This window comes from Mastigoproctus giganteus, chromosome 9 (assembly GCF_048544385.1).
Source record: "Mastigoproctus giganteus isolate SK-2022 chromosome 9, ASM4854438v1, whole genome shotgun sequence".
Classification (NCBI taxonomy): Eukaryota; Metazoa; Arthropoda; class Arachnida; order Uropygi; family Thelyphonidae; genus Mastigoproctus; species Mastigoproctus giganteus.
In genome coordinates this window covers 200323290-200347770 of record NC_143583.1, presented here as the reverse complement: position 1 = coordinate 200347770, position 24481 = coordinate 200323290, and the positions used below count along the sequence as shown (strand labels likewise).

The following is a 24481-nucleotide window of genomic DNA, read 5'->3' as shown; positions in this document are numbered from 1 at the left end:
CGTTAAGAAAATTAAATATCTTGGAATCTTCATTGACAGAGGTCTTAGATTTGACACCCATATTAATTTTTTATCTGAAAAGGTTGCAAAATTTGTTAACATGATAGCAAGAATTACTAGGATTGGGGTGTTAGAGGTAGGTCACTATCTCTTCTTTATGACTATGTTTTCCTTCCTATTGTTTCTTACGGTATCTCAGGTTGTATAGGCTGTGTTAATTTAAAATAATATATAAAAAACACAGTCATAAAGAAGAGATAGTGCCCTACCTCTAATACCCCAAGATGGCTCTAGTTTGTAGAACTGTCTCCACTAATGCACTACAGATTGTCACAAGGAAAAGCCAGTTGACCTCTTCCTGATTTACAGAGTAATGACTTTGAACATTCGGCGTGGAACTCCTTTTATTATTCGTGATCTTGAGTTGGATTTGGTTAATGATCCTAAGAATGTGGACAAACAAATATTAGCTATCTTAATGACTCTTTGCAATCATAGATGGGCTAACTCAAATAAAGGTGAAATAACACGTAGGTTCTTTCCCTCTGTTGTTGATGTTCCGTCAGAAAAATGGTTTGTGTCTAATCTACAAACTATATGTTTTTATTAACCAGTCATGGCTCATTTTTAGCAAAGCTGAATCAGCTGGGTGTTTCAGAAATGTAGCAGTGTCACCGCACAGCTCTGCAGACATGGAGTCATTTTTTATATTATTGTCACGAGTACCTGGATCTCAGAAATGAATTTGTATTTGCTAGTCCAAATCCTGCTCACCTGACTGAGGGCGATGAAGCTCAATTAATTAAGACTGAGGAATATTTTCTGGCTTTCCAAAATTTTTCCAAGAAATTGTTCCAGAGAAGATTAGTACTGCTTGAACTTGAGGAAAGAAGAGTAGAAGGCTTATAGACTATCATCTCATGTTGCCTTCGTAAGATCAGTGGCTCCTTGCGCCACTTTTGTCGTATTTATTTCATATGGTTCATTGTGCCATGTGCTTGTCCTGCAGTTCCTTGTGCCTCAATTTATATTTCTGTATATCATATAAATCTGTATATTATATTTATCTGTATATCATATGAGGGCATATAAAGCGGAGTTTACAGTTTCTGGCTAGGGGCGGCTCGCTAATAAAAATGTTATTTCTTTCTTTGAACGTGGTGCGCGGCAGAAGTTTCATCTCAGAGTCATAAAAGTTCTGACCGCGCTGCTCCAAATACTTTGGAGTAATAATTATTTCATAAAACGAGCGCCTTTGTCGAAGATCATGTTATAGTTTATTGTTTTTCTGAAAGAAGATTAATAAACAGTTGACAAACGTTGTCTTCGTGGGGAGCACTGTTGGTGTGATCGCCGTCCTCCCCACACCGGGTGGAAAAGATCTAAGTTCAGTCCTGTCGATAACGTGGGGAATTTTTATGGGCCTTTTTCACAACGTGGCTGAGTTAGTTGGTTTCGGGCGAGGTAACATAGTATTTTTTTGTTCTGGAACTCTGATTTTTCGTCCGCAAAAACCGAAAATCGGCCACAAACCCGTAATTTACAGACAGAATACACGGAGCAACATGTTTTTTGCAGGTTGCCTTGAAATTGTTCATTCCCGCGAACCCCCTTCCCCTCAGATTTCGAAGGAAACAGAATCCCTATGATATCTCACTGCTGTCTCTAGATAACAGTGAGACTCTTCGACTTGAACTTACCTTCAAGAAACCTCTTCTGTTTTCTGAAGAATTAATGAACTATCAGAAAGTCTCGTCCATGTTCTCATTAGTGAGAATTCAGCAATCGAAGAAACATTTAGTTTTGCAAACAAATGCATATACTAACAAGTTGCGAGTGAATCCATGATGCCGCGGTCGTGAACAAAGATCTCTCTTTACATGAATTCTCATCTTCCAATTACTGGAATGCATCAGAAAATCTCCTCTGGGAAGGGAGCAGAACTTATATTCTTCTGAAGGTTCAGAAGTTGTACGAGACAGTTTTAGTCAGTTCTTGGGCTCCAGAAGGTAAATGTTGTGGTCAGTATGTTATTCTACTATTTTAATGCAAAACTGTAAATTTTTACTTATAACAGAATTTTATTTAATTTTTTTATCGTTGTTGTTTTGCAGTCAGCCTGCGTTACTCCGAAATCACCTGGGAATGCCTTGCATGCCTCTGATGTAGTTGATACCATTCAACTAATCTCAGCAGAAGCACAAAGGAGATTCCCGCTTCCACCGTACAACCGACACCAAATTCCTAATTGTACTGCCTCGAAGTCCACTGCATCGCAAGAGTTCTGGGAGCAAGTATCATTTTTTGCTATTTTTGAAGCGAGTGTCTACCTTAAATTGATTAAGGTCACGATAAAAATACAATTAAATCAATTTAGCTTAATTTAAAAATATTTTTGCAAGTACACCAATTCCAAATCTTCGAAGTAAATGCTATATACTGCTTTTTAAAAAGTTTTGGTGTATGTTTGGTTTGATTTTGCGAATTCAAAAACGAGACTTAAAGAGTGGATTTCTACATTATGGTTATGCTCCACAAAACCCACAATAACTAGATTACCCGAAATATAAGTAGGTTTTCAAATATGTACGACCTTAACATTGCCTGTGTAGATCGAGCGATCGTTCTACTTGGGTAATACCTCCTTATTTGTTGAATCCTTATTCAACATCCTTATTTGTTGAATCCTTATTCAACAAATAAGGATTCGTTCAATTATCTAATTTTGCATCGCGTCCCCATGAAACACTCCCTTGTTATTTCTCACACTAAACATAATGATTCTGCCATCGTTGGAAGGAAATCTGAAATTATACAAACACTGATCGAGCCGCCTTTGTTTCGAATAACAGAAAGTATGCAGCGTAGCGTGGGTTTTATAATGTGTTTTAGTGCATTCTGGTCTAATTGTGGCCATTCTTCAAATATCGCACAGCTCTAACAAAGTTGAAGGAAGAGGACTTTGCCGAAGAGCCCTCTTCAGCATATCCCGCACGTTCTCAATACGTCTGAGATCAGTGAATGTGAGGGCCATGGAAGTTGGTGGAATAACGTGTCACGTTCTCAGAACCATTATTGCACGATTCTAGTACAACGTGCTGTTGCATTATAATAGTGGTGGTCAGAAGTGGCCATCACCTTCGGGATAAAAGTATAACGTTGCAGAATGCCGTAGGTCTGATACAAAATTCAGATACTCCCTATATGACATTAGACCTTCCACCGGTATCAACGGACCCAGTTCGTGCTAACAAAACGTTCCCCATACCATGATATTTCCTCCAGATGTTTGGTTATCTTAACGAGGCAAGCAGGGTCCATCACTTCGTGAGGTCCTCGCCACTACCTACCATCAGTGCAAAACAAATGTATCGTGATTCGTCTAACCACACGACTTTCTTCCATTGTTCCACTGTCCAATCACAACGTTTCTGACACCACTGCAAGCGACGTTTTCTGTTTTCTGAAACAAATGGCTTCCGAATAGGTGACCGTCAATACTCAATTTTTTCAATTCCTTGTGTATGATAGGGGTTGAAATAGTTCAATTCTGGTCTTTGTTTGATGAATTCGGGTGTTATTTCCTGCACACTGGATGTCCTATTTTCGTAGTCTTCCTTAGAGTAGGATTGCTTTGCTCTTGAAGTATTGTTTTCTCTCACACTTATGACTTTTGAGATTAGCATTAGTAGAGCCATATGATGCAAGAAAGCAAGCTTATACAGAATCAGCCAAAAAAAAAAAAAAAAAACCTTCCCATTTCGCTCCAAATGTTTGTCTAGTTCTTCCTTGAATTTATTTAAACTGTCCACTTCTACAACAACAGATGGAAGTTTGTTCCAGAAATCAACCACCCGCTGGCTAAAGGCAAATTTCCGCACATCTATTTCTACAACTGTCTTTCCTCAATTTGAATTTTTTCCCCCTCGGGCTATTAATCTGGGCAAGAGGAAGAATTCCATCAGCATTGAGCATGCTCAAACCCTTCAAAGCTTTATACACCTCAATCAGATCACCTCGCAGGTGCCTAGTCTCCAGACACTGTAATTTGCATAACTTAAGCCTTTCTTTGTAAGAGCAACCCTTTGTTCCATTCACTAATCTTGTTGCCCTTCGTGTTTGGGGTTTTCATAAAAAAAATAAAAATAAATAAATAATCAACGACTTAAAAGAAAATAGACAAAAACTGTATCCTTTAGAGAAAATTATCAATTCCCAAAAAAAGGCAATTATATTTTCATTTAGTTATTGATGACTAATAAGTGCAGTATATAAATTAAAATAAGTATACGCTAGGAACGAAATACGGCATAAAAATTGCTTATTTTATTTAAATTTCATAGATTTATGATGACTGCTTTGCTGTATTTCATAATAAAGTCTATGATTTTACTTGCAGGCGTTACGTTCTGGGAATAAGCAGTGGAATAGATGAGGTCGGCTACATCAAATGGGACCTTGCTGTCACTTTGCTATGTGCCTGGATTATAATTTTTCTTTGTTTGATTAAAGGCATCACTTCTTCTGGAAAGGTAAAGTGCCGCCCCCCCACACCAACCTTTAAAAATTTTCACGTTTGAATGAAAATTCTCCTTATGACCTAACAGCCTACCTTGAAGACATTGTCGAAATTAGATAGTCTACAGCCCTGGCGTATATAAATATTAAGAACTTCACTTCGGACATTAAATGCGTTTCCCGGACAGAAAATTTTCGGCCTTGCATAAAGATGTTTAATTAACTAGTCGAATTTGTCCCACTTCGCGGATAACATTTTAAGATGTTTAATGTTTATACACTGAGTCGGCGTTTCATTAGCAACACCCTCTTGTGTAGAAGTGGAATGGTCTGTGACGTTGGTGAAGACGGGTAACCATGCCCACTGAGAGACAAAGGAACTGTACCTTGCATAGGCACGTCAGCACCAACACAACACAACCGACATGTGGAAATCTGTCGACTGGTATGATGAATCCCGTTTCCAACTCTATCGTGCTGATGGGTGTATCCGCATTTGGAGAAAGCAACACGAGGATGCACTCTTGGTATTTGGCAGGCTGGAGAAGGTAGTGTTATAGTGAAAGTGAAAGTGTGTTTAGGGTCACACGGCACCAAGGGTTTCCCCCATTTCCGCGTAGTTTACATTGTGGGTGAACCAGTTGACTGGAAAAGCCGGAGATTTAAAAGTGTGTGGGAATTGTATTTGTGTGGTGTCGTGTACCGTTGTTCATCTGGTGATTTAGCCGCTGGACCCCTGCTGAGGCCCAACGTTGCCCCACTTTCGCCCCGTGGAGGCAGACCAGGAACTCACTTGACTTACTCTGACAGGTCCTGTCGCTTAATTTCCTGAGATTTCGGCGGCTAGGACCTAAATAAAAAAATTGAAGATATATATATATATCCATGCAATTGTAATTACTTTGAATGTTTGCATACAGCACATAGCGTCCATGCATTCAAACGGCAGGAGCAGGGCAATGCGTGTGATAGACCGAGACTGGGCGAAAATTATTTTGGATTTGATTAATTTAGGATGTAGGCCGTTCGTGTCGTGTATAGGTAGAGTGGGGGAGGAGAGGCAGAATGCTGGGGGGGGGGGGTAAAGTAGAAGTATGGGGGCGACAGAGTAGATGTCCCCAGGTGGTCAGTGAGGCATGCCCATGCCTCACCAGAAGGAAAAGGAGGGTCGGCAGAGAGAGAGGGGGGGGACAGGGTGTCTCCCCTCTTTCCGCCTGAGTTTGGGTTTAAAGTAATCGAGTTAGGTGCTCGATTTTGTTCGCCAATATGGCTTGGTGGCAGCGAACTGCACGGTCCAGGTCGGTATGTTCCTTTGACAAGTCCAGGGTTGAGATCATTCATATGGTTGTAAGCCGTGTCCTTTATTCTTAGTAGAGTCGGTTTCCTTGTAGGTTCCACGATGTGGCAGTCATGACACCTAGTCGTTATCAGTTCTCAGCTTGAATTTGTTTTAATGCTGTTGGTCACGGTTTGGTTGTTGTACGATGAGGGTACGTCTCCTCTTGTAGAGGTCTTCTGCGAATTTGGAGAATGCAATGTATTGCTCTTTACTGTCGAGTAGGTGCTTTTCCATGTCTCTGGGCAAGAAGGTGATCCTGGAGATGAGCTGGCAGCGAAGGTCATCGTAGAGCCGGCAATCGTACATGAGGTGCTGCCAGCTCTCAGACTCTCCACAGCAGCAGGCGGGGTCCGCTGCTGTGGAGAAAGGTTGTATCAACTTAAAGGTTTATACAACCTATAAACAAAAGGTTGTATAAATTTAGCACTGCTGGAGAAGAGAATCCCCAAGTCATTAACTTGGTCACACATATTGATGATCACAGAGTTAATACTGTACTCTGTATTTATTAGTTATGGAGATATGCCGGAAGAGAAAGAGATTATTTTGCACTTCGAGGGGTTAGCAGACAAGTCATTCAGAGATAGCCACAGAGAGAATTCATTGAGAGCACATTGAAGCTGTTGAGAATCGGTAATCTCTTCTGCTGAGTAGCTCTTATGATCACCTGCATAGAGAGCAACTTGAACATTGGAGGTGTAGATGAAAGAAGGAAGATCATTTACGAAAACAGTGAAGAGAAGAGGACCTAAGGGGGAGCCTTGTGGTACTCCACTTAGTGGTATGAAACAGTCTGAGTTCACTTGATTGATGATAACGCTCAAGGAACGATGAGTAATATAGCTGCGTAGCCATAAGAGCAAAGGGTCACGGATACCATATAGCTTAAGTTTTTCCAGAAGTTGTTCGTGCGGGACTTTATCAAATGCCTTAGATATATCTGTGTAGACTGCATCAACTTGAAGGTGGTTATCAAGTGCTTCAGAGGTGTATTTCCAGAAAGGAAGGAAATTTGTGACTACTGACTTGCCACTGCAGAAACCATGTTGATTCTGATCAATGAAAGGCCTGAAGAATTCGAAGAGATTCGTCTAGGCATGGATTGAACAAGATGCTGAAAACGTTGTGCAGGAACGGAGTACCATAGAGACATGAGTGGTCACGTAGTTCTTTGAGATTCGACGGAGGTGTAGGCCTGCAGCGAACAGCCCTTTCGAGCTCACCCCAAAGATGTTCAATAGGATTGAGATCCGAACGACTGAGCGGACCACTGCAGCAAAGAAAAATCATTGTCATGTTCCTGGAACCATTCCATAGCGATTCGGACTTTGTGCACCGGCGCATTATCCTGCTGGAAGTAACCATCTGACTGAGGATAAACTGTCAACATGAAAGGATGCACTTGGTCAGCAACGATGTGACATTCAGACGTGAATCTATGGGTATCAATGGACCCAATGTGTGCCAAGAAAACATTCCCCACACCATAACACTTCCCCCACCACCTTGCATAGTAGTCGTCACACATGACGGGTCCAGGGATTCATGTTGTTTTCGCCAAATTCTGAGCCTTCCATCACCATGATGCACCAGGAACTTCGACGCGTCAGACCAAGTAACTGTTTTCCAAAAGCTCGATAGTCCAGTGCTGATGTTGCTGTGCCCACAGGCGTGCCCTCTTGTTCTTCATTGATAACAAAGGTAAGCGATTTGGCTGTCGACTGTTGTAGCCTATTCGCGACAGTGTGCGACTAGTGGTCCGTTGCGATATTTTGTTCTGCGCACCAAGGTTGTATTCTCACGTGATGTGCGACATTGGGGCCCGTCTGTTTGTTTGCACAATTCTAGCCATCCACCTGTGACCTCTCTCATCAACAAGCGATTTTCTTCCACAGGAGTGCCGTTGAGAGGATGTTTTCTGTTCATTGCACCATTCTCGATACACCCTTGAAACTATGGTGCGTGAAAGGGTCAGGAGAACTGCCGTTTCAGAGATGCTTTGTCCAGCATGTCTTGCACCTACTACCATGCTACGTTAGAAGTCTGTTAGATCACTCCTTTTCCCCATTCTTGCTACGCTTAACTGATACTAGAAAGGTTGTTCTGCTGCATTTATATCCATAACTGTGGTCATGTGACTTGAAACGTTGTGGGACAAACCATTCGTGTGCACAGCAGGGGTGCACCTAATAAAGTGGCAGCACAGTGTATAGGACAAATAGTGGTTCGCTCACAATAATTTTCAGCAATATTCTTTAGAGTGAAATTTCAATAGAACGAATTCATTCGTGAACCCCTTGAGATCTTTTGTAAATAGATTATATTGTTACCAACAGTATTACTACACTGGTGTGCGAAATTTAAGGACCAGTCAGGTTTAAACCTGTAGCTTCTCATAGGAGTGACATGGATATGGGAAAATCATACCAAAGGAACCTCGTGAGGTACAAAAATGATGAAGGAAACAATACCGACACAACAACGGAAACAAAACGGTAACTTTATTCAAAAATGGCAACATAGCACTGGCTGCCATGATACAGATGCATCACTGCCAAAGATGGAACAAAGGGAAGAGGTGGTCCGCAGTAGGAGATATGGCCACCCCTAATGTCGACGTAGGCTTTGCACCGCCTGTCCATATGTAGAACAATGTTGTTGATAAGTTCTTGCGGTAACATCGTCCATTCCTCCGTCAGCGCCATCTTCAGCTGGTGAACATTTTCTGGTGGGTGTGGACGTGCCGCTAGGCGTCTCCCCAGAGCGTCCCATATGTGTTCGATGACATTTAGATCGCAGGAAGAGGCAGGTCTATCCATACGAACAATGTCCTCACTTTACAAAAGCATATCACAGCTGCAGTGCGTTGGGGTGTGGAGTTATCATCCATAAACACTCGGGGCCAATGGCACCTCGGAACAGACGCACATGGGACAGGATTACCTCAGTACAGTAGCGTGCACCAGTTACAGTACCGCCTTCCAGTATCTGGAGTTGTGTACGTCCATCCAAGATAACGCCTCCCCAGACGAGAACACCTCGACCGCCATATCGATCCCTTTTAATGATGTTTTCGGGGTAATACCGTGTGCCAACTTTTCGTCAGATTAGCTGACGTCCAGAATCACTTCTGAGACTGAATCTACTGTCATCAGTAAAGAGTACCTTAAGTAAAGATTTTGTGGTTGTAACCTTTAGAAATAGTGTTGATCCTTAAGTTTTGCACATCAGTGTAGAAGCACTTCATTCTTAAACTTTAATAGCGATAAGTTGACCATCTTATTATTTTGAATCTAGATTTCTATGATGACCACTCTTATATCACGTGATTATTAAGATTGTTTATTTAGCTATTAATTAAATCACTATAGATTAAAATAACGTTTCAGGGACTTGCCAGAACTCGTCCTCAGGCCATATATAGGCTGCTGCAAGCCTCCTGCTTGCTGAATGTTTCAATTCCGACTGCACGTTCTCGTTGAGACATCGGCAAATAGGAGGCTGGCAACAGCCTATATATGGTCTTAGGACGGGTTCCGGCAAGGCTTCCGAAACGTTACCTTAATCTATAGGGATTTAGTAAATGGCTAAATAAACATTCTTAATATTCACGTGGTATAAGAGTGGTCATTATAGAAATCTAGATTCCATGGAAAATCACCACATAATCCATCTCCAACTATATATATATATTTTTTTTTTTATTCTTTTTTTTTTCAGGTAGTGTATTTCACCTCCACTTTCCCCTACGTCATCCTGATAATTTTATTAGGCTTTGGAGTTTCATTAGATGGTGCCATCGATGGAATCCGGTTTTTCTTTATACCTGAATGGAAGAAACTGAAAGATATCATGGTAATAACACTTCAGTTTCTTTTTTGTTTGAGGAGCCAGTTGTGGGGGTTAAAAAAATAAGCGGCTAATATTTTTCTTAATTTTAGGTGTGGAAGAATGCAGCTTCGCAGCTGCTCTACTCACTCGGAGTTTCCTGGGGATCTCTGATTGTCTTCAGTAGCTATAACAAGTTTGAAAACAAGGTACACAGGTAAATTGGCTTACTGGTTCATTGTTACTGTCTTTCGAATATGAACTTACCATCTTTCATTGGGGTACTAACTTTTAAATTTTTTTATTATAGTATACAGATGAAGTCTATATTTATTTATTTATTTATTATTATTTTTTTTTTTTTTATTGACAGAGATGCAGTTTTCGTCAGTTCTTTAGACTTCTTCACCAGTCTAATTGCAGGCGTAGTTATATTCTCCACCCTTGGAAATATGGCGAAAACCATGAACGTGGATATTAGAGAGGTTGTAAAGGCAGGTATGAATTGCGTACCTTTATTTCTACTGAAACAGTGGAGGGGGAAATTATTTCAATGATAAATTATTATTCACTGAGAAACAATTAGAACGCAGGCTAGAAGAAAATAAATGCATTTGAAATTTAAGAAAATGTTTATTCTTTGAAGAAATAGTACGGAACTCACTGACCAATTCGTGGTAGCGAAGTTTGGTTCAGAAAATATCACAAACAGCTGCCAGAAGAAGTCTCATTAATATTTGCAAAAGTAATTTACAGTTACCATTAATCGAAGAACACATTCTTTCGGTTTTTATGTGAGGGTTGTTCACTAAAGTGAAATTTCTAGTATGAAAGATTGCATGTATCCAAATGAATTTTTCGAAATTAGTACTAGCATCGTCAAAATGATGTAGGAAAGCAAGTTTTATATAGAGCAAGCCAAAAATAAAATGAATTAAAGTAACCAATGGCAGTTCCCTCACTTCATTTACTCCATTTCTTTCAGTTATCTATTTAAGCCCTCCTTAAATTTAGAACAACTGCCACAATCTGTGCCTTCAGTCTGTGTTATCACCTGTTGTCCTTCTCTACCCAAACGAGTACAGAGAAGGACAACAGGTGAAAACACAGACTGAAGGCACTATTTGGTGATAACACAGAGTGAAGACTTATGAGAACAGAGTATAAAGACAAGTACAAATTCTATTATTTTTATTTTTCAATATATTCATCAAATGTTGAATACACTTATTGTACTTCAACTGCAAAGAGTTTAATCCTTCAAAAAAATTCTTCAGGTAGCGCATGAAACCAGGCTTCCATAGCTGCCTTTAACTCTTCGTTATCTTCAAAATAAGTTCCACGCTGTACGGGGAGGAAGAATAGTTTTATTATTCAAATCCACATTCATTGATTTTAGCCAATGCAACCTGGGCTTTGTGAATGGGCGTATTGTCAAAAAGAAACAAAACCCGATGACCCAATTTTACTTGTCTTTTTATTTGAATTGCAGCTTTTAACTCTGGGGCATAATATTCCCCTGTTATTGTGGTTTTAGGTGTAAGGTAATCTATTAAAACAATCCTTTCGTGTCCCAGAAAACTGAAGTCGACACTTTCCAGCTGATGATTGAGGTCAAAACATTTTTAGAAAACATGCAATGGAATCACAAGAGTTAGTTCTTTGTGCTTCCACTGCATGTTTTCAAATTTGGATTCCGAATCATAAAAATATAGTCTAGTACCATCACCAGTCATCAAACGGGATAAAAATCTCTGGATTACCAATTATGTTTTATTCTCTTTTGATGACTCCACTCTCTAATGTTTCTCATGAATGAGAAGGTTACCAGGAACCTTCTGCAGGTAGTTGCCAGAGGTAGTTGATTGCTGGAACAGACTTCCATCTGTTGTTGTGGAAGTTGATAGCTTAAATAAATTTAAAACTGAACTAGACAAACATTTGGAGTAACTGGATGGGTGAAATGGGAAGGTTCTTTTTTTTTTTTTTTTTTTTTTGGCTGATGCTATATAAGTTTGCTTTCTTGCATCATATGCCTCAACTAATGCTAATGCTAAAGCCATCTTTCACAAACTATGGACATTCCCAAATGCTAGTGTATTATTGTTAAAATTCTCCCGTGAGACATGTTAAATACTTTTTCGAGTTCGGACGATTAATTGGTCTATTTTCTCAATTTTTTCTTCAAGGCTATGGTTTCAGAATTGATTGCTTTATATGACCGACTAGACCATGGATCATTCTCAACTGCATCCCGTCTTCTTTTGAACTCTACCGATCGTCTTGAAACAGTACTATAACTGGGTGATACTTTCCCAAACACTCTGATCAATCTTCCATAGGAATCTTTAGAATTTCTGCCCTATTTGATGATAAAAAAAAAAAAAAAAAGCCGTGTTGTGAAAAAGCCCATATAAATTTCTCGCATCAATGACGGGATTCGAACCCTGTCATTCTCCACCCAGTATGGGGAGGATAATGATTATATCCATTCTGCTATCTTTGAGGGCGAACTATAAGAGATCTACAGTGATTGGGACTTTGATGACGTCAGAAAACCCGAGATCATTTGCTTTTGTCCAAATGGCTGGGGTGATTTGGAATCAGATATTTACTTACTGCATACATCTAAACTACAAACATCTCTTGCTGACTTTCTACAAGCATGTTTCTGTCTGAATATGCCGATTACCATCTTTCCTTTAAATGTGAAAATTAGTCGTTTCGATTGATTAATGTTACTATTTATTCATTTTATTTTTCATTTCCATAAATATAATTGGCTTTCTCTACGAACAGTTGAACTAAATAAATTATATTAATAATGTTTGCAATTGCTTTAAACATAATATTAATTAATATCCCATTTGTTTCTTTACTGAGCAGAGCAAGGCCTAGCTTTCGTTGCTTATCCAGAAGCAGTGGCTCAATTGGTGGTTCCCCAGTTGTGGTCTATTTTATTCTTTTTCATGTTATTTTTGCTAGCTGTAGACAGCCAGGTGAGTTATAAGATAAAGGAATTATTACGTACTCTACAATTTAACTAAAAAAATGTATATTTTAACCATTTTCACTTTTAACTTTTTTTTAACCCTAGAGACACCTTGAAATTACTTTTTTTGCATCAACCAATTTGATCACAGTGCGCTAATTTGGGGTTTTTATTGTGTATTATGTCCATAAATATGTTTCATTGGCAGGTCCAGTGCGGACTGTAAAACCAGGAATAAACTCACGGTGAGTGGGGAGGAATGTATTTCCTTTCCCTGAGAACCTAAAATACTGTCTCTTTAGTTGTCAGTTTGGAAGAGGTACTTTTAGAGAGAGAGAGAGAGAAGAGACCATTTTACACGAAAAATTACGACGTCAGTAAGATCCACTCAAGTGAACAACGAGAATGTTGATTGAAGATAGAAATTATTCACGGTGGGATTGCCATCATTTGCAACGAACTCGCCATTGAAATTCACGTTTATGGATTTATTTTTATTGTGCAATTAAAGAAAGAGATTCCCAGTTTTCACCAATTTAGAGATTAACATCGAATATGTATAACAATAGATTTTAGGCAAAATTATTTTCTTTAAGTATCAACCATAATACAGCTCGTGCTGTTTGATTGACACCATACAACGAATGAACGACTTCCGGAGTCACTGCTTAGAACGACAAATCTTGTTATTGCCGATAGTGGAATAGGCAACGGAACTTAAAAACGAATTGGTCATAGTGATGTCTTAATTTATATAATTTTACCACTAGCCTAAACTTGCTTAGCTTTACGAATTACTGGCTCTATTGCTACCTTAAGGATGCAGAGCCAATCGCATCTAAAAGAACACCTTTTTGATAGTCCAAACCTTCATCAGAAGTCCTGATAAGGGCTGAGCGAAATGGATTACGGGTTTTTATAGGCTAGCTGTAGCTGTCAAGGGCTCTACTTCGAAATTAGAGTTTTCTGTTAATCTGAGAACGACATCACTTATAAAGTTGATTGAGACCACTTCTCAGCATAACTATAAGTTCCAGCTCCCGTCACGATATTTTCGAACCCGCTCAGCTTTTTTAAATAACCACACCAGATCAAATTGTCAGGGACAGCTGACTTGGCAGAGGGGTAGTTTCGTAGTGTGTTCGTACAAGCTCGAGGCGTGAAACGTTTTTTTATAGGTCTTCATAATACGAGAACATATCAAACATTTTTACTTTAGCAACTTTTATATATTATGAAAAAGTTGCGGTGATGGTTGTTTCTGTATATTAATGTATCTTTGTAATCTTTCAACGTCAACATACATGATTTCGAAGCAACTATACAGTCAAGTTTTTAGAATTAAAACTGCATATTGTTTCTACATGCTTTAATTACTAAGAAATAAATAAAGAAAAAAGTTTTGTCTTATTATTGCAGTTCTCTTACCTGGAGACTCTGTTTACTACTCTGAACGATCAGTTTCCCAAGCTAAGAAGACACAAAATGCTCGTGAGTTTAGTGACCTGCTCTGTTTGTTTCCTTTTAGGACTTCCTTGTGTCACCCAGGTAAGATAAAATTATAATGTTCTACCAATTGAAAAGATATCATATTGGTTGTCTCTTATGACAGTTTGCTCTTATTCATTGCTGTAGTAAAATTATAATAAACAAATAATAAAAAGCAAACTGCGCATGAATTTAAAATTTGATACAATATACAAAGTATCAGTTTTTTACGAGAAAAAGACTTCTGTTTTCATGTAGTGAAGTTAACAATCTTTGTTGCACACAAAGTTGTTGTCGTAGGGTTTTAGGATCATCAGCAACTAAGGCCATATTTCTCTGTGTATACTGTTTGTAAATTGTGTGTGTTCTAAAGTCGATTTTCTGTTTTGCTGGACGAAAACCCCGAGTTTCCGGGAGAAAAACTATGATATCCTCGCCTAAGACCGACTAACTCAGCCACGTTATGAAAAAGGCACATAAAAATTCCTAACCTCACCGACGGGACGCAAATTCAGGTCCTTTCTACCAGGTGTGGGGAGGATAGCAATCCTACCATCTGCGTTACCCACAAGGGCACCACATATACAAAGTGAGCTTAAATTAACTTCCCATGATGGTTTTAATTTTTTAAACGGATAGTTATTTATTTCCTTGAGGGAATATAATATTGCAAAATCTGCTTGAGGTGAAGAATTCAAACCTCAGTTTAAGTTTTCGATAAATTCTACCTTCATTTTCAATTATCAAGGATTTTCGAGAAACAAAATTACTCAGAGTTACTTATTAAATAAATAAAATCCGTGTATTACCCTAAACTGTTGCATAATAAAGATCACAATTTCAGGCCTTGCTCTGAACGATACACAGGCCAGAGGGCTTACATACAGTACCCCTCTGGGCTGGATGCCAAGAAGCCCTCTAATGTAAGACATAACATAACAAAAATGCTGATAATAAAAGACTACACAGCACAAACAATATTATAGTATTTATAGATCCTCAAAGAACTTGTATGATGTAACGCTGGTCATCTGGACAAATTCCTTGTGGATTGATAAACTACTCTACGGTGACATATTTTCTGACTGATGGATTGGACTATACGATAATGTCCCATTTCTTCGGCTCCCTCGCTCTCCAAATTTGTATTCTGGGTTATGTTTAGGAAGTGCCCTCGTGGTCAGCGCAGTTGGTAGAATCGCTGTCCTCCCTACCTACACGGGGTGGAAAAGACTTGAGTTCGAATCCCATCGACGATGCTAGGAAATTTTATGGGCCTTTTTCACAATGTGGCTCAGGTAGTTGGTCTCAGGCGAGGGTAGCATGGCGGTTTTTTCTACCGGAAACTGGTTTTTTGTCCAGCAAACTGCAAACGAGCACAGAACACGTGCAATTTACAGACATATTACATACGCCACAAAATGGGCTAAATTGCTGATGCGCCTAAATCAAAAAACAACCATGCTTAGGAAGAAGTGTGTCGCACCAAGATTCAAGTTCTCGCAAATATCACAGTGGGCATAAATTCCGTCAAACCCAGTGAAAAATGCCTGAGTTCGAATCCAGTCAATGAAGCGAGGAATTTTTTCATGACGTGGCTGAGATAGTCAGTCTGACGAGAGTTATTCATTTTTTTTTCTTCCGAAAACTCGGGATTTTCGTCCAGCAAACCTGATTGACGGTCCATGTAAGAATATAACCGATAATATATTGCAGGGGGAAAATGTCATATTAAGCTACTTGAGAACCATCTGCCCATGCATAACATGTCCATAATTGCGTGTGTTCTCTAGTCGATTTGCCTGTTTTGCTGGACTAAAAACTGGAATTTTTATGGAGAAAACCTTGCTGTCCACACCTGACCCCGATTAACTCAGCTACTCAGTGAGAAAACGCTCATAAAAGTTCTTCGCTTCATTCATGGAATTTGAACCGTTGCCTTTTGCACCCCGTGCGGGAGGAAAAGGCAACGGTTCGCAGCAGGAAAAGGGTATACGAAGGAATAGACCATGGAGGTGTGCTCTAATTGATCTAAAAGTTTCGTGGAGAAAGGATCAGTAACCATCACACTTTGAGCTGGCAAAGAGGAAAGTACCACTTAAGTGTAAAACGAAAAGATATTTAGTTTAAGACGGAATCTTGCTTAGAGACACTTTATGCCAAACAGATATCAAATGCACAGAGTTCTAAAATTGTAATTGTTTAAAGATTAATAACAGAATCCATAAATAGTGACGAGATATATATAATTGCTGTAGTTTATCACTTATTCTTCCATGTTGCAATGAATTTACCTTCATTAATTACTCTTTACTTGTAGGCAGGTGCATATGTTATGAAACTAATGGACCAGTATGCAGGAGGACTCTCTTTGCTTTTTGTTGCCACTTGTGAAATGCTCGCGCTCATGTGGGGCTACGGTAAGGACTGTCCTATTTAATCACTTTAGTATAAGCATTTTGTTAAACAAATTTGCATGTTACCATTTATCTGTATGGCTATGCTTCAATAATAGAGTAAACGAGTGCAGAGCATATACACAAATGAGCCAAAACATTATGACCAGTGAGTCGTTATGCAAATCGAATCAACTGCAGATGAACTACGGCGCGTGCGCAGGTCGGGACACAGTATAAAAAAATACTTGATACCGAGCTCCGTTAATCAATGTTATTCTTGTTCTTCAGATGAGAAAGGTAGCGGACTTAAGCCAGTTTGACAAAGGCCAAATTATAATGGCCAGACGACTGGATCAGAGCATATCCCAAACGGCACTGCTTGTGGGATGCTCACGGTCAGCCGTCGTTAGTACCTACCGAAAGTGGTCCGAGGAGGGACAACCCACGAACCACCGGCGAGATCTTGGACGACCACGGCTCATCGATGCTCGAGGTCTGCGAAGGCTCTCCTGGATGGTACGTGGCAACAGAACGGCGACTGTGGCGCAATTCGCAGATAATTGGAATGCTGGTGACAGGAGTAATGTGTCACCACACACAGTACATCGAACCCTGCTGAAAATCGGGCTGCGTAGCCGCAGGCCGCTCCGAGTGTCCATGCTAACCACGGTTCATCGGCAACAGCGCCTACAATGGGCACGGGAACATCGAAACTGGACCTTGAGTGAGGGAAGAAGGTCGTCTGGTCCGATGAATCACGTTTCCTGTTGCACCATATGGACGGCCGGGTACGTGCGTCGTTTACCTGGGGAAGTGAAGGCGCCTGGATGCACCGTGGGGCGATGGCATGCTTTGGGTGATGTTCTGCTGTGATACCTTGGGTCCAGTCATCCATGTACCGGGCACTCTGGTGTCTACCACCTACCTAAACATTATGATTAATACCCTGACGAGAAGGGAGATGGGTATCATGGCCGCGTTTCAGTGCAGTCACGTTTATTTTAGCTCCGGAACTTTGGTTTAAGTAGTGTGCTTAAAGTGTGCCAAACTCTTGGAAAAGTGTTCTCGTAACAAAAGGTTTTGAAGAGGAATCTACTGATGAGAATATTTTTGACTTTCTCTCGGGATTTCTGTGAGATTTTCTCGTCACTCTCTAACGCTTTTGACAATGGGTCAGGTCACCATGCCGCCATTGACGGATCATTAGAGAGAATAGCCCCTGAACTATCACAGGCTATTCCCGGCCAATTCTCACACTTGGCTGGGGCTTGGTGTCCCCCCCCCCATGTGTAAACTTGGGCTGAGACAGTGCTCCAACAGTTTGTGAACATTTTCTGTGTTTATAGTGATTCCATAATTATTTACAAGTTCCCCCATCCACCATAAACTTTACCTGGAAGAAGTACCTTTTTGTTACAATCATAGCTGAAGGCCACTTGCTGCCTAAGTGAGCGCTACTGGATCGGATTATATCACCTTGGCGGCAGTAGCTGACCTTCCGCGATCACCTGCTCTCACTGCATTCAACTGTCCCGATAGAAGCTTACTTGGCAGCTGTAGGGGTAATTTTGCACTTGGTCTCTTCCTTCCCCCCCGCGTGACAGGGGTCAGCCCGAAACTTTGCTAGTAGCTACGGACTTGTGGCAAATTTCCTTCAACATATTTCTCTGAAAGCCAGCCAAGTGAACGCTCGGCTCTCGCTAATCCAGATTACTTCGATTATCCGCACTTTCTTAAAATGCCTGAGGAAACTCAAACCAATGCCAAGAAATCACCCCCAATGACTCTTCCCGAAGGAACTGTTCCCGAAAAGAGCTTCGTCTTAAGAAAAGATCTTGAGGACCTACTAAAAAACCCCAACAATAGAATAACAAGGATTACGTGGAAAAATTGTCACAATTTGGACGACTCTCGAAACAATACTCGTGCAAATCAACATTGAGAGTGAGAAAACCAATGTAAAACTCGAAGCATTTATGGCAGTAGGTGCAAACCAAATGCTACAGCGTGCCCCTACCTACTCAGAAGCGCTGAAGACCACAGCTGGCACATAAATAACTGAAAGTACTAAACATCTGGCACCAAAGAAAGCTCTACTACCAAAACCTAACCTGGTTGTCCTGAAACCAGCCTCAACAGGGACTACAAAAACAGTGAAGAAATTAAGAACTCGGTGATGGAAAACCTGAACAACGATCTTAAAAATACTCGCATAAAATCCACCAGAAAGACTAGAAACACAGGAATTATCATAGAAACGGAGACGAAGGAAGAGGCCTCCAGAATCTTGACAAACCCCAAAATCCAGACCCTTGGCTTAACTGCAGAAATACCAAGAAAACGAGGACCATCGGTCATAAATTATGACGTGGACAAAGAGATAGCGCCAGAGACTGTAAGAAACGAACTGTACTGCAAAAATCTGCAATCCTACTTTCCAAATACAGAACCAGAGAACTTAATAACGCCCAAATATATGACCAAATCGCGTAGTGGGAGCTCAAACTGGATTGTTGAGCTAGCCCCAACGGTCTGGCCAATAATCTCTGTCCAGAATCGAATGGGGAATCCAGTGGGGAAGTCACCGCTTTAAAGAAGATGTGGCTGTCTCAAAATGCTACAGGTGCTGTCGCTTCGGACACACCACGCGCGCATGCGCCCATACCCAGCCAACTTTTGGCCATTGTGCCCAGCAGGGACATGAATACAACTCATGCCAAAATAAAACCGCCGAGCCTATTTGCGCTAACTGCAAGGCGAAAAATTTCTATCACAATCACTCCCTTCAGGACAAGTGCCTAGTATAAGCAGGACCGATTACGGGAATTCGGCATAGAAGGTTCAACACCAAAGAAATCAATTTTATCCAGATAAATGCGCAGCCAGCCCGAGAGGTAGTAGATCTGATCAGAATCAAGGCAGATGAAACAAACTCCGACATCATTCTAATTCAAGAACCCTACACCTACTGCAAAGAAGTGAGGGGTACCCCCTCACCTATGAAATCATCCAGCACAGTGGGGAAACCCCATGGGCCGCCATCCTGGTCCGGAACCCAGACATTACTTTAATGAAAGTAGCACGCCTCTGTACTGCCTGGGCGGCGTGTACGCACCTTCTCACCCCTCTCGGGGATTTCTGTGTCATATCCCTTTACTGCAGACTAGGTAGAGACATCGAGCAAGCAACCAACTACTTGCAAATGTTCTCCTCTCACCTCCCCCACTCCAAAATTCTAGTGTGTGCTGATGTAAACTTCTGCTTTCCCCTGTGGCATAGCGCCACAGTGGGCCGATGTGGAACCCAGAATGGTAAACTCCTGGACTTCTACCTGGCCAATTCAAATTTCACAGTCATTAATCAACCGAATAATCTTCCTACCTTCTCTAGCACCCTGTGGGAGGCTACCATTGATGTCACTCTGGCCACAACCTCGCTTGTAGGATACCTCCTGAACTGACTGGTCAGGGAGGAGTGGACAACATCCGACCACAGGGTGATAACATTTGAGATGAGGCGCTCTCTCACGCGCATATCCGTTCAGAGATTAATCTCGCACAGATATGCTATTGCTAGTGGAAATTTTCAGGAAATTCCTCACCAGACAACAGGACCTAGAAAACGTGGACCCAGACAAGCACCAACATGCCATCACCAACCTCATCACTGCTGCCTGTAATACGGCAATCAAAAAGAAAAATCCCAAACCGGGCGCACTTCCATGGTGGTGCCCTGAACTCCAAGCACTAAGAAGAGAAGTACAACACAGAAGGAAAGACTTCCAACGGCCCCGTAGATCCTGGCCGGAGTCAGAGATTGAAGCACTCAGACAAACATATAGGCAAGCAAGAAACCGCTATACCGCACTAATTAGGCATAGGAAGCAGAAGTCCTGGGAGGACCTGGTTTCTGCTACCGGCAATGAAGATCCATGGGGCATGGTTTATAGGGTGACCACAAACAAACAAACTCCCCAGAGGAGAGGTTATTAGTATTAGTATTAGTATTAGTAACGGCCGCATGGTGCAAGAAAGCCTATGGCTTATGCTGCACCAGCCAAAAAAAAAAAAAAAAAATATCCCCTCCACAATAGCGCCAAACGGTTCCATGACCACAACATCGCATAGTAGCATCAATAATATCTTAAATACCACGTTCAAGCAAGACACCAGCTTCCCCAGCCACCCCGAAGCAGAGCAACCTGTGCCAGGAAAATGAAAAGTATCGTACCCAAACAATAGACCCACCTTTCACACTGGAAGAACTCTGACTAGCATCCAACAAACTTAAGAATAGGGGATCACCTGGAATTGACATGCTAGAACCAGAGAGAGTAAAAAAAGTCCTGGAATATACCCCAGCCATAATCTTAAATCTCTTCAACCATTGCCTAAAAACAGGACACTTTCCATCCTCCTGAAAGACAGCTAGCACCCAACTAATACTAAAAAACCCAAACAAGTCTCAGGAACAACCAGACTCCTACTGGCCCATAGCCCTGCTATCCATGCTCAGCAAACTGTTCAAGCATCTTCACCTCAGAATTAGTCAGCACTACTCTAACATGAACCTACAGTTACCAAAATAGTTCGGATTCAAGAAAGGCTGCTCAGCTGTGGATGCCCTGGAAGCTATCATCATTGCTGCAAGGAACACAGATAGAAAATACTTCCTGGTCATTTCCGTTGACTTTGCCGGGGCGTTTGACTTACTTTGGTTGCCAAGCGTCTTCGGCAGACTCAGGGAAACCAAATTACCATATAACCTATTTCTGCATTAAGGATTATCTTTCGCAAAGGAAAGTAACAGTCAAAACACCATACTACCAGGTGACCAGACTAGTGCACAGAGGGTGTCCCCAGGGCTCTGTCCTGGAACCCCCTTTTTGGAACATTGTTTTAGACGAATTCCTGCACAACAATCTGCGAGACGTTTCCACTCAGGCGTATGCTGATGATCTGATTCTTACCCTGGCGGCCGACTTCCGTAGACAACTAGAAGACGCAACAAACGAATCCCTTACGACTCTTCAACTTTGGGCTAAACAGCACCACCTGCAGATTTCACCGGACAAGACCAACTCGATTTTACTGAAGAGAACACTGCAAGTCACCAGATCTTTCCTAATTAAAATCCAACAAACGACCACAAAACTATACACGGAGCTAAAATACCTGGGAGTAATTCTAGACAGAAACTTATCATTCACCCTGCACTGATTCATCTCCACCAAAAAATAAGAAAATATAGTACCATGGTTAACAGGGTTTCTTGGCGAGACTGGGGCTTGAAACGGCGAACACTATTTGTACCGATCATCACTTATGCGGCAGGAGCTTGGTTCTCCAAAGTGACAACTGCAGTAAACACAAGAAAATTAGAATCAATCCAGCGCACCATTCTACTTTCCATCACTGGAGCTTGCTGCATGGTCAGCACACATGCCTTGCAAATGCTGGCCAGTGCACTACCCCTGGACTTAGAGATAGTCAAGTGCGGATTACTACATTATCTCTCCAAAGGCAGATCCCTTACCTGCATTGACTTCACCACCGATCCTGCAAAATAGTGTCAGAGTAGAAAAAGCACGACTTACCCTTCACCTTCAAAGGACATGGCAACTGAGAAGGGACCAAACCACAAAGGGATCCATCACCAAGAAATTCATCCCTGAAATCTTAAGAATCTATTCCGAGTTACCCACATGGTTCTCACCAGGACTCCACGCCACCTTCCTTCTCATGGGGTATGGGTCTTTCAAAGCTAAATTGGCTGGGTTTAGGATTGTGGAAGACCCAAACTGCCACTGTGGCTCCCAGAGACCTGGGAGCATCTCCTCTACCACTGTGACATTTATGAGGACCTTAGGCACTCTCTTATAACGAGAATTCACTACATCCCGATTAATATGGACATCACCTGCTTGACACAGCTGAAAAATACACAGCCTTCACCATCTTTGCAAAGGACCTATTCCAGAGGCAAAAAACCCTTCCCAGAATGTGAGATTTGGCAATTGGAATGTATTCTGCCATCGAAATCGACTGGCAGCTACCACCCACTTGAAGACTGCCCTGATCATTAACCTATCTGGGACGGAACCTCTGTCCCATGAATGACGCCAAATCGAACCAGCTACGCAAATTGAACTGTTTACCAACAATGATAACATGCTCTCTACTGCCAATTCCTTATGGCGATCTATACGGGTTGGTACCAGATACCACAAGACACACTTATAAATCTTGTAGCATCCATGCCTCGCCGGGTACGAACTGTTTTGGCTGCACATGGAGGATCAACATCATATTAGGTAGGTAGTCATAATGTTTTGGCTCATCGGTGTATCTGAAGTGAGAATAAAGAGCGAGATAGAGAGACTATGCATGAAAGATATACTTGTGAATTTAATCGACCAAAACCAAATAATTCATAGAAATGTTACTGAAATAAGTGCATCAGATCTGTGATTTCATTCTCCAGGTGTCGTAAACTTCTGCGCAGACGTTCAACTGATGACCGGTTTCAAGCCTGGCTGTTATTTGAAATTATGCTGGAAATTTATTGCGCCTATCGTCCTTCTGGTAAGCATTATTACTCATTATTTCAAAAGTGAATATTATTGCTGATGGTAACTTGTAGTGAAAATGTAAATAAATTATTATTATATGCATTATAGATGTTCATTGATTTAACTAAAAATAAGTCTCTTTCAACATGAATGAAGCAAAAAAAAAACAAGCGAAATTTGCTATGAATTGAGCTGAACATTGAATATTGGGAAGCAAATTACCATGAACTGTCTAAATCTTATACTGAAAATAATCAGAATTGCTGGTACTAGAACAATGCAATTGCTGCTGTCTAGGAGAAGATACCCTGGGGCATTTTAGGGGCCTGTAAACACGTTTACAAAGACCCCCAGAATGCCTAAATCCGTTATTGATTGTATTACAATAAGTACTATTTCATCATGTGTAATCAGTTAGCCCAGTTGAATGAATCTTAAATAACAACTAATATACATCGATGAGCCAAAATATTATGATCACCTACTTAATATGATGTTGGTGCTCCATGTGCAGCCAAAACAGCTCGTACGCAGCGAGGCATGGATGCTACAAAATTTCTAAATGTGTCTTGTGGTATCTGGTACCAACACGTAACCAGCTAATCTTTTAACTCCTGTAAGGAGTTAAAAGATTACAGGAGTTAATCTTTTAACTCCTGTAAGGAGTTAAAAGATTTGCTATAAGGCCATCCGTGGTTGAGATGCCACAGATCGGAGTTGCTGTTTCAACACAAACTGCAGATGGTCTATAGGATTGATGTCTGAGGAATTTGGAGGCCAGGGTAATACCAGGCCAGGGAAATCTTCCTCAAATTACCCGAACCAGCCTCGAACAATCCGGGCGGTGTGGCATGGCGCCTTATCCTACTGAAAGACGGCACCGCCAGAGGGGAAGACCGTTGCCATGAAAGGGTGTACTGGTCAGCAATGTTGTTTAGGTATAGAGTATTTAGGTATTTTACAAATATTAGGTATAGAGCATACAGTATTCTATACCTAGTGGTAGAGATCAGAGTTCCCGGCACATGGATGACTGGACCCAGGGTATCCCAGCAGAACATTGCCCAAAGCATGACACCGTCGCCACCGGCTTTTGTTCGTCCCTGAGTTCGCCCTGCATCCGGGCACCATCACTTCCCCAGGTAAACGACCTGGGGAAGTGATAGTGCCCGGCCGTTCACATGATGCAACAGGACATGTGATTCATCAGACCAGACGACCGTCTTCCAATTACTCAAAGTCCAGTTTCGATGCTCGCGTGCCCACTGTAGGCACTGTCGCTGGTGAATCATGGATAGCATGGGCACTCGGAGCGGCCAGCAGCTATACAGCCCTATTTTCAGCAC

At 41.3% G+C, this 24481-nt stretch overlaps 1 protein-coding gene across 1 annotated transcript in view; it reads left to right on the top strand.

Annotated features, from left to right (window-relative positions):
• Nucleotides 1-24481, top strand: part of LOC150081018 (sodium-dependent proline transporter-like) — a 54058-nt gene that overhangs the window by 20880 nt on the left and 8697 nt on the right. The window contains exons 5-13 of the mRNA XM_090382012.1: nt 2115-2290; nt 4400-4532; nt 9578-9712; nt 9799-9902; nt 10059-10183; nt 12572-12684; nt 14097-14225; nt 16486-16585; nt 23048-23148. Coding sequence (XP_090238138.1) covers nt 2115-2290; nt 4400-4532; nt 9578-9712; nt 9799-9902; nt 10059-10183; nt 12572-12684; nt 14097-14225; nt 16486-16585; nt 23048-23148 — 1116 coding nt within the window. The remainder of the gene's footprint in view (nt 1-2114; nt 2291-4399; nt 4533-9577; nt 9713-9798; nt 9903-10058; nt 10184-12571; nt 12685-14096; nt 14226-16485; nt 16586-23047; nt 23149-24481) is intronic.